Source organism: Nicotiana tabacum, chromosome 11, assembly GCF_000715075.1.
Source record: "Nicotiana tabacum cultivar K326 chromosome 11, ASM71507v2, whole genome shotgun sequence".
Classification (NCBI taxonomy): domain Eukaryota; kingdom Viridiplantae; phylum Streptophyta; class Magnoliopsida; order Solanales; family Solanaceae; genus Nicotiana; species Nicotiana tabacum.
Window position 1 is genome coordinate 4,618,143 of NC_134090.1, and position 12,138 is coordinate 4,630,280.

At 37.5% G+C, this 12,138-nt stretch overlaps 1 protein-coding gene across 1 annotated transcript; it reads left to right on the forward strand.

Annotated features, from left to right (window-relative positions):
* The first annotated feature begins 8,185 nt into the window (after positions 1-8,185).
* Positions 8,186-12,138, forward strand: LOC107809279 (uncharacterized). The gene is made up of 2 exons (XM_016633884.2): positions 8,186-8,319; positions 9,700-12,138. The coding sequence occupies exon 2, from the start codon at positions 9,718-9,720 to the stop codon at positions 11,854-11,856; it is 2,139 nt and encodes a 712-aa protein (XP_016489370.1). The 5' UTR covers positions 8,186-8,319; positions 9,700-9,717; the 3' UTR covers positions 11,857-12,138.

Sequence of the window (12,138 nt, forward strand, 5' to 3'; positions counted from 1 at the left end):
CCCTCAGAATTGGCAATCTCCACACTGATACTGCATCACACAACACACATTAGTGCTTCATATTGAAGTGAAGATTAGCTGAAAACATACTGTTATTGTTCACACCAGATTGCTATCCGTCACGGAAACAGTTTATTTGTTTCAGTTCTAAGAACGTCAAATCTAGGGATTTATCATCTAGAGGGCAAAGATGAGGATAGGCTTAGGTGTAAGCTTGGCACGTATTGCCTCAACTAAAGCTGCTTGGATAACTCCTAGAATGAATTAGCATGTACAAATTGAAAATCAATATTTGCTGAAAATGTTTGTACAAGTATATTTTTATCTTCAAATCTTATAGTGACATGTTAAAGGGCAGCCCGATGCACTAAGCTCCCGCTATGCGCGGGGTCTAGGGAAGGGTCGGACCTCAAGAGTCTATTGTACGCAGTCTTACCCTACATTTCTGCAAGAGGATGTTTCTTACAGTAACATGTTGATGATGAAATTTGTAAAAATATTCATGTGTAATCGAAACACATGAGATAACACACGTATTATGATCAGAACAAAATAAGAATCTTAACATGAAACACCTAAAGCAGTAAACTGAATAGACATGCATGTACTCCTTTGCAGGTATATTACTGTGAATCATATCGGACCATCAGAAACGTCAGATAATACATCAGAAACACCATGGGAGGGATTTCCTATTTTGTTTAGGCCAGTTAGGATCACTGTTTATTGTATTCACTGATGCAACACACAGGTGGTGTTTAACTTGCACACTCTGCCTAAGTTGCTTCAACACGGCAGTTTAGGTGCCGCACCCGTGTCGACACGACAATTTTGGGTACTTAGACCACGACGGACGGAAAAATTCGAGACGAGATATAATTTGATTCCCGAAAATCAGAACCAAAACTAGGGTAAATTTGAAGAAAATAAATCCTTTACTTATCTACAACTTGCGAATAAAAATGAAATCCACACCTAACAAGCTATATGTAAGTATTATAGATATTTTTATATTTTCTAAAATTTTTTGAATTATTTTAAGCCGGATACCCGCACCCGTGTCCGTACTAAGATCCGTATCTTAGAATCCGACCTCTAAATCCACACCCGTATCCGAGCAACTTAGCACTCTGCTAAAGATTGGCAGAAAGAACAGTACTAACAGAGTAAATCCAGAAGATAGTTCATCAGAGAAAAGCAATGACAATACAAGATCCATAACAAGCACATTTTCACTGTTTCACTTTTAAACCTTCTTAGGAAATGATCAAAAATTAAGTAGGCTCAGAATGTACCTTGGTATTTTTACAAGGAAATGGATTGATCATTGGAATATCAGATACACATTCAAATTATTCAAAGTTGTTATTCATGATCTTAAATATTTGTAACCTTCACGATAATATGATTAACTTACTTTATGTACTTTCAAATATGATCTCATTTCTAAGCTTACATCAATTGACTTGCGAAATACTCTTACGTACGAAAATATGGAGTGTAACAAACAGTTTGATCTCAACACGGATAAAATATGCCTAGTATGACTAATATGAGGTATGTTACATCTTGATATCTACATGTCAAATATGCATGCCAACTGTAATGCAACAGAGTGATAAAGTCATATATTCATGCTCTCGGAGTATCCATCCTCACTCAGCACGCTCAATCACTCGGTACTCCCAATCACTCGGCACTCTAAATCACTCATCACTCTCACGAACTGATTGGCCAAGGCCTGAACATCTGATGCAAGCGGTCTCTCACCAATAGGAATGTATGCAAGGCTACCCATATTCACTACCTTTCTACTCAAAGCATCGACCACCATATTGGCCTTCCCGGGATGATACAAAATGGTAATATCATAGTCCTTTAGCAGCTCCAACCATCTACGCTGCCTCAAATTTAGATCCTTTTGTTTGAACAAGTGTTGAAGACTCCGATGATCTGTAAATACCTCACAAGATACACCGTAGAGATAATACCTCCCAATCTTCAATGCATGAACGATGGTTGCCAACTCCAAATCATGAACAAGGTAGTTCTTCTCATGAGGCTTCAAATGGCGTGAATCATAAGCAATCACTCTACCCTCCTACATCAATACACACCCAATACAAATCCAATAAGCATCATAATACACTGTATAAGAACCCAACGCTGAAGACAAAACTAGAACTGGAGTTGTGGTCAAGGCAGTCTTGAGCTTGTGAAAGCTCTCTTCACACTCATCCAACCACCTGAATGGAGCACCCTTCTGGGTCAACCTAGTCAAAGGCACTGCAATAGACGAGAAACCCTCTACAAAGTGACGATAATAATCGGCCAAGCCGAAAAAGCTCTGAATCTCAATAGCTAAGGACGGTCGGGGCCAACTCTGAACCGCCTCTATCTTATTTGGATCCACCTTAATCCCCTCACTGGACACTACGTGCCCCAAGAACGCCACCGAACTAAGCCAAAACTCATACTTGGAGAACTTGGCATAGAGCTTTTTCTCCCTCAACCTCTGTAGTACAATCATCAGATATTGTGCATACTCCTCCTGGCTACGTGAGTACACCAAAATATTATCAATAAATACTATGACAAACAAATCAAGATATGGATGAAATACACTGTTCATTAGATGCATGAATGTTGCTGGGGCGTTGGTCAGCCCAAAAGACATCACAAGAAACTCATAGTGACCATAGTGGGTCCTGAATGCCATTTTCAGAATATCCGAGTCTCGAATCTTCATTTGGTGATACACAGACCTCAAATCAATTTTGAGAGCACTCTAGCTCCCTGAAGCTGGTTGAATAACTCATCAATGTGCGGCAAAGGATACTTGTTCTTAATTGTAACTTTGTTCAACTCCCTATAGTCAATGCACATCTGCATAGTACCATCCTTCTTCTTCACCAAAAGAACCGGTGCACCCTAAGGCGACACACTAGGCCTAATGAACCCCTTATCAAGAAGCTCCTGAAGCTGCTATTTAAATTCCTTCAACTTTGTTGGTGCCATACGATACGAAGGAATAGAAATGGGATGAGTGTCCGACACAGGTCAATACCAAAATCAATGTCCCTATCGGGTGGCATGTCTGACAGGTCTGCAGGAAACACATCCGAAAAGTCCAGCACTATTGGAACATAATCAATAGTAGGAGTATCGGCACCATCATCCTTCACAAAAGCTAAATATGACCAACACCCCTTCCCAACCATCCGTTGGGCCTTCAAATATGAAATCACCCTACTGGAACATAGTTCAGAGAACCTCTCCACTCGATCCTAGGTAACCCCAGCATCGCCAACGTCACGGTCTTAGCGTGACAATCCAGAATAGCATGACATGGGGACAATCAATCCATATCCAGAATCATATTAAAACCAACCATACTAACCAATAAGAGATCAACTCTAGTCTCCAATCCCTCGATAGTCACCACAAACGACCGATAGATAAGGTTCACAATAATAGAATCGCCCACCAGCGTAGATACATGAACATGCAAAACTAATGACTCACGGGGCATATCCAAATATCGAGCAAAATATGATGATACATACGAATAAGTAGAACCAGGGTCAAACAATATGGAAGCATCCCTGTGGCATATTGAGACAATACTGTGATCACTACGTTTGGAGCGACGATCTCTGCCCTGGCAGGGAAAGCATAGCATCGAGCCTGACCGCCACCTGATCGCCCCCCTCTAGGGCGACCTCTAGCTGCCTGAGCCCCACCCTGAACTCGCTGAGCGGGTGGTGAAGTAACTGGTGTGAAAGTCATAACCTGACCCCTCTGCTGAACTGGACCTCCAAAACGACGGGGACACTGTCTCCACACATGTCCAAACTCCCCGCACTCGAAGCAACTCCCCGATGTTGGTGGAGACTGAACCGAACCGCAAGAACTAGAATAACTACTAGAAGAACCTGGCACAGATGAATCCTGAACTGATGGAGCACGAGATGAACTCTAAGCTGGGAGGGCACTGAGAGATGACTGACCCGGATGAGTACTGTAAGAACCATGGATAACTGATGCACCAAGATGAACTGGACGAGCCATCTGAGCGGGCCTATAAGTACGACCCCAATCCCAAACTAGTACTTAACAAAGAACAAGTCTTTCCTATACTCTCTCATGTCTGTATTTCATATTCAATCATTCAGATAGCTTTGATAAACCAGTTGTCACACGTAGAAGAGCCATCTAACAAAGCTAAAACTCGGATTCTTTATTTTGTGTTGCAGAAATACCAAACATTTTCACTCTGTGAAATTACTGTTGCTAAATGGAGTTCACTCATGAATGATTCACAGAAGACTGTAAATACACATATGTTTTAGGCACTGCTACTTAATTTATTTTTCAAGCTTATATTTTATTGGAATCGTTTGCTGTCAGTCTTTGTATACAATTTAGCATGGTACGGAAATTCAATATATATATCATTGGCATACATCTTCTTAGTTCAAACAAAAATATACAACAACAACAACAACACCCAGTATAACCCCATAAGTGGGGTCTGGGACGGGTAGTATTACGCAGACCTTACCCCTACCTTATAAAGATAGAGAGGATGTTTCTGATATACTCTCGGCTCAAAGAATAATGAAAATAAAGCAGCCAAGCAACAAACAATATAAGTAACAACAATGTAATATGGTACGGACGCAAATGACACAACATGTAATAATAAAGAACCATGAATAAGAAAACAAGAATAGCACTAATACTATTGGTAAGCCTAGGAGAAACGCACTGCTGCCTGTAAAGTCCAAAACTTTTTCCCAAGTTCAATTTGATTAGTTGCCTGTAAGCCTGGAGCAGAAGTACAACCTGCGCAACTATTCAAGGAAAAGAATCAGCTTGGAGAGGCTAATCACATCTTTCAATGGGATCCAAAATGCAACCACTTTAATCGATATGGTATTCAAACACAAATTTTCAAAACAAAAATACTAAGGTAATATTAATAACGTTGGTCTCAATACATAAAGTTCAAAAATAACTATTATTTTACTAAAATACATAAAGTTCTACGAACAACATATAATGTTATAACTTCAGTACATGAAAAGTTACAATATGTTATAACTCGATTATGGAGTACTGCATATTATGTTGGAACTCCAGTACATTATGCTGGAATCTTGTATGTAAGAAAAATCGAACTCCAGCATATTATGCCAGAATATTTCCGGATCGTTAGAGGGTGTTTTGTTCAAATTTTATTTTACATAAAAAATAGCTATTTTCATACCGTTAATTGAAATTATGGCTATTTTTCAATTACTAGTTGTAAATCTGGCTATTTTTTATTTTTTTTCTCCCCCTTATCTTGCGATTTGGACCTTATTGTCGTTACTGATCAGCTCATAAAGGGACAGCCCAATGATTGGAGGCTTAAAGTTTTGACCCAATTATGAATTTTTCTAGAAATATTTTGGTAAATAGCCATTTTTCAGACCGTTAATTGAAATCCAGCCATTTTTTCAAACTATTCAGCATTTAGCCATTTTTTTACACAAAAATAAAATTTGAACAAAACTATCTTTAGCTAAAAACATTGATTAACTCCAAGGAGATAAATTATTGTTCTTTTCCTTTAACATGCATGGAGTTTTTGAGCGCCAACATATTGTGCTGATTATGTTGGAGTTTCACTTATAAAAGTTTTCAACTAAAGTGCGATAGTGCTGGAATTTTTCGTATTTTAGCTAGAAGTATGTTAGTCCAAAAATCATTTTCGTATTAGAAAGCAACTATATCTTGATTATATTTCAAATAGTGGTTAAATATTAACAAGCGCTCAAAAATTGGTCATCCCGTGCCATTTTTATTGTTTCTCATTTCTTTTTGGGAAGAGCCTCTTTAAGCATGCTTCTACCAGTAGGACCTTAAACTTCTTTTGAAAGCCCAACAAAAAGTAAAATGCACAAGCCCACAAAGCTATTGAGTTTGGATGACAATTTTTAAGAAGGGAAAAAATGAGGGGAAGTACATTAATAGCCATTTTTAGGACTGTTATTTAGGGATTAGCTAGCTAGTGTTTATTTTGTCCTGAAAATTTAAATTAAAAATCTTAACTTCAGGTCTTTGTGCCTTGAAAAATTAAACTGGAAGACTGAAATTCAGTACATACTGGCTTGTTTCTAAATAGCAGCCATCTACGCAAAAAACAGAAATTTTCAAGTTGAGAAAAGCTTTTGAGCTATTTTTATTTCAAAATCTTAACTTATAAGTTGTTCCAAGAAGGTGGAGTCAAAATAATGTTGCCAAATTTGCAAAAGGGGATTTCTCATTAATTGTTTTGGCTGTTGGATGACTGACCTGATACTTGAAGTGGTAGACACGTCGGTTATATGTAAGGGAAGACTTGACTCTAAGCTTTTTTAAGAAAAATAAAGAGGGGGTAGGGTGGGGGGCGGCGGCTCATTAGATGAGTTTTTGTAATTTGAGATCAATGAATTATTTAATTCCATAAGCACTTAATAAACTCAAAGTAGAATTGTTCTTCTGTTTCTTTTTCAGGTTCAATTACTTTTTTTTTTCTTTTTGATAAAGTTTAAATCAGTAGTATGAAATTTTCTGCATTCAACTAATTAATATTTTTATGTTATTTGTTCACTCCTAATCTTTGGAACAACAAATATAATCCATAGCCTACCACTTGATACATTAATAGTTTTATCTTCATAAACCCTTTTGTATACGGGGTCAATTGGTTTTTTTGGCTCTTTATAAAATTATTTTTAATTTTATGATACTATCTCTTTTTTACACATGAAAATTTTATTTTTACACGTAAGAAATCCGCCTTTTACACGTAAAAGATCTAAAAAGATCATTTTCTTAAATTCAAAATTGTAAAAGAACATGATTTACAAATAGCACTTATATACGCTTATATCTCGATGCAAGACTCTATATTTCTAATATTTTCACATACTTAACTTGATTATAAGGCTTATAACTCAATTAAATTGTTGATTTAAGAGTAAGACAATTGTTGAATTTGAGCATGTAATTCAAAGATTTAACCGGTGAAATTGCTAACGACCTTTGTAACCCTTTTATTTCGGAAAAGGGTCGTATATGTCCCTTACTTTGAGAAAATAGTTATATTTATCCTCCCTTTAAGTTATCGCATTTATATGTTCTCGTTGTTAGTACACCTTTGATCACAAATGCCCCTCCTTCCAACCAGTGGCGGATGTAGCATTACAACTATGAGTTCAATTTAACCTATAATTTTCGAGACGTAGCGTAAATTATATTTATGTGTAAAAATTTATTAAAGTTATAAGAAATAGTAGATATAAACCTATAATTTTAAAATATAATGAGTTCAATGCTAAGAACCTTAAATGTTGAATCTACAAAATTTAAATCTTGGATCCGCTTGTGCCTCCAACGTACTGGAAATATTATGGCATAATATGCTGGAGTTCAATTTTTCTTACATACGAGCTTCCAGCATTATGTGCTTAAGTTCCAACATAATATGTGAGAAATTTATATGCAGGAGCTCCATAATCGAGCATATTTCATATCCACCTTATAAATGACATGTGGAAGGCCGTTATTAGTCAAACCATACCCCAAAATTTCGAACTCATTTACCCGATCCACAATTATATTCTTAACTTTCATGTATTGTTCTCTAACCACTCAAGTTTGAGGACTGACTTAATAACGCGATTAAGTGTTTTAACTACGGCTAATTACGAGCTTAATGACGTGATTAAAGTAATCCCAAGGTGTGCACGTACCACACTAGGGTGCTGAAGTGTTTGAGACATATTACATGTTAGCCAATGTCTAGGCATTAGGCCTTAAAAAATGAAGTTCCAATATTCCAAATACATAATTAATGTATAGTTGTCACTAATTTACATGATTATTAGCTAACAACTTAGGGCAAATTGACTTGGATAATTAACCATTTCTTTTTTATTACCCGGTCCCTCCACTTCTTTCCCACCTGCATTTACACGTTTTATTTCCCATTTAAAGGTTGTAGCTCTATGCAGTTTCTTTCAGCAATCTGCCTGATTTCGGTTTAATTTGCTGTTTTTATTTGGTGATATTTCATTAGTCATTGTTTCTGTTTTTTTTTTGTTGCTTAATTGCTTAATTGCTCTCCTTATTATCAGTAATTCAGAGTGACAATCAACATTTCCTTTTATCAACATATCTCAATTACAGATATTTGCTTGGAAATTGTGGAGCTCCACTCTCCATATTATATCAGATTATAACAATTTCCAACAGCAAGAGATTTTTCTGTATATTGCCAGCCTTCAGGTAAGTAACTGATTAAGTTCACTTTCACTTTCCTTACCTTGGAGTATTATTTTTATTTTTATTGTTATTCATTGCCTTGTTCATTAAAAGCAACTTATGAAATGTTATAAGGTTTAAGGGCAGATTACTTAAACTTTACATCTAATTTAATCTATGTTGAATTCTAATTAGAAGAGGAGGGGAGGTAGAAGATTATTGCAATGGAGAAGTTGTCTCTGTCAACACTCATGTATTTTTATACTAGTCGCTTGATTAATAATGCATTACACGTATTGTAAAACATATGTGACACGTTATTATCGTCGCATATCATAAGCTACTCTTGCCAAAAGTAACATCTTTTTGAGTAACCCATGCCCTTCTTCTCCTTGAACAACACAGTCAAGATTTGTCAATCCGGCAAGCCTTGTAACAATTTAACAAGATAGGTAGAATAAAGATATATCATGTCTAACCAATCCAGCAAAACGCATGCAAGTTTTGCTCATTCGGCAAGACTTGTACTAGACAATTTAATAAGATAGATAGAACGAAGATAGTACTAAGTCTTGCCAATATGACAAAAAGTTGTGAAATCACAGGTAAGCTTTGCCAATTCGGTAAGTATACTTGCGAATAATTTAACAAGACGGGTAGAATGAAGATAATACCATGTCTAACCAATCCAACAAAACTTGTGAACAATTGAACAACACATGCAAGTTTTGCCAATTCAGCAAGACTTGTACTGAACAATTTAATAAGATAGGTAGAATGAAGATAGTGCCAAATCAAAAAGATGTGAAATCATAGGCAAAACTTGCCAATTCGCCAAGAGTACTTGTGAATAATTTAACAAGATAGGTAGAATAAAAATTATGCCTATTAAAGTTATGGCCTGCAGTCTAACATAACTTGTGAACAAGGCAAGATTTGCAAACTGCAAGACTTGTGGACAATTTGGCTTTTTAAGGCGTAATTTCCGTTCACCCGGATCTATTTTTGCCAAATTCCTAAATGGTATCAAAATTTAAGCAACGGCCTCGAATAATCCTATTTGTGCAAATCTTCCGATAAAGCTACCTTAATGAAAAGAATAACTGAATCTTTCGTATATTAATACAACTATCAAAAGAACATCATACTACTGAAGCCAGGTTGGGCCTATGTTGCTCGGACTCTCCGAAAATGTGGCCGGGTGCATGTCGGATCCTAGTGCATTTTTGGAGAATCCGACACCGGTACGGCAACATTTTAGAGAGTACGACGCAAAGGGTTGGGCTATTATTACCACACAATAACTGTTAAACACATAAAAGGAGAGATTATAATGGAAATCCTGAAAAGGTATACGTATAATATTGCAGGCTTTTCTAACGTGCTGCTGCTTGGTTTTTGCAGAAAATTTCTCTAGGGAAAATGAAGATCATTACGCTCATAGATAACGTCAAACTTCTGTTTAGCCAATGGGAATTGGGATACTCCATTATGTTTAGCATAATATTGCAGGCTTTTCTTATATTTTCGACATACATAAGAAGAAATTCAGTTGGAACCATAAGAAAGACGTTGTGGCTTGGGGTTTTCCTTGGTGCTGATTTTGTTGCAACATTGTGTCTAGGAGCCATTTTTCACTTGCCTTTGGGACCGAGTTCTTCATCGTCCAATGATCATAACCAAAAACTCAAGAACCTTTTGGTTATCTGGTCACCCTTCATCCTACTGCACTTAGGCAGGCACGGCACACTTATAGGAATTTCATTGGCAGATAATGAATTCTGGCTCAGTCATTTTCTTAAATTTTTGTACTACGAGTTCACAGCTCTGACGATAAGTATTCTGGGATCCTCAACAAGATGGTTCAACTTGGCATCGCGCATCATGTTGGTTGGAGGCTCTTTAAAGTTTGCTGAACGAGTTTTGGCGCATAAAAAAGGGAGCATGAATGAGCTTCGTAGATCCATTGTCAATGAAGATTTTCCCCGCGGCCTAGGCATTTTGGAAATTGCTGGAATGATAACAAATCCTCACATTCCCCAACACAGACGAGGCGAACCTGTTGTTGTTGTTGACATTAACGTTGGCGTAGAAAATGATACTAATAGATTTAATTTTCCTCCCGTGGCATCCATGCAGGAAAATGTAATAGCCCTGTGTGAAGCTTATTATTCTTTCAACAAGCACAAAGACCTCTACGTTGAAGGTAGGTCGCCCGAAGATTGCTACAGAATTAGAGACGGGTATTGGCGCGGTGAAAATTATAACCCAATAGCAGATGCTGGCAATGCTTTCAACATCATACAAATAGAACTCTGCTTTGCATATGACCATTTCTATACAAAAATGGCGTTGCTGCATACTTGGTGGGGCTGGATTGCGCGGTTTGTAAGTTTACTTTCAGTAGGAAGTGCGCTTGTCCTATTTTATGTTGGAGTTATCACCAATGAGGAATTTAAGCGAGCAGACAAATTTGACAAAATTGTCACCAATCTTCTGGTAATCATGGCATTATTCCTTGAGGTAGGGAGTTTGCTGGAGTCCATACTGTCGAAACGCTTTTTGGTGCAAATTGGGACCCGTGGGGGAGAGGGATGGCGGCTTTTGGAGCGCGTTATTGTAAGGATTCCAGGTAGAACAATAATCACACCAGACACAAATCCCACCTTAAAGATAGGACAGTTCAGCTTACTTCCTTTCTGTTTTAACGATTCCAAACAGAATGCCCCTTTTAAATGGTTCTTAGGCTATTTTGATCTGAAACAGTTCTGGAATAACCATCGTTACATTAGTCATATCTCCATTGAAGATGTTCATGATCATCAGCCTGAGGAAAGAAGATTCCTAAATTTGGTCTTTGACAGTATTGGACAGCGACTGAGGAGAGAGCGGACGGAGGATGATCGTTTCAGGTTCCAATCTCCGATTAGTGCAGCCGTCCTTGGCCAATTACCTAATCGTGATATTACACAAATCTTCGAGGCCATAAATGCCAGGAATTTTGAAGAATGCATTATAATGTGGCACTTAGCCACAGATGTATGCTACAGATTATACTCCAACTTTGAGGAATCACAGTATCTTCAGTACGCCAAGTACCTCTCAGACTACATGTTATATCTACTGCAAGCCCATCCTTCCATACTATTGCCGTTGACAACAACAGAGCTACAAATATATCGAAATGTATGTGCTGCAATTAACCGATTCTATGATGAAATGAGGATTGAGAGTGAGATGATAACAGAGATCGTCCGTGCGATTGAACCAATATACATAAATTTACGTGGAATCCCAAGAGAGGAACGACCAGCTAACATCACAAATTTGTTACTAGATGGATATGAACTAGCTCGAGAAATCGGGCATCAACGTATCCAGGAGTATAGAGCAACTCAAGGAGAGGGAAACATATGGAAAGTATTATTTGAAGTCTGGGTAGATATACTCTCCTATACTGCAATTCATGTTCCAGGGAAACAACACGCGGAGCATCTTGTCACGGGAGGGGAGTTTATAACATATATCTGGTTGTTTATCATCTACTTGATTGAGTTCTGATTATTGTACCTTCTTTTGGAATACTGTACTTTTAATTTGTGCTCCTAAAATGACATTAATTACACCAGTTGGGGGGCCTAAAACAAAAGCCGGAGACAGAAGGCAGGCGGATCCAGAGGCAACGACCTCATCTGTTACCGAAGAGAATGATGCTCATAAAAGTGTAAAAAATGCCTGTCATCCGGTACCATTTAATGAAAAATATTCTACAACATTAAGTACACGACCCGTTACAAAGAATATGACATTCATTGCATGCCGTTTCACATTCTTCAATGACTC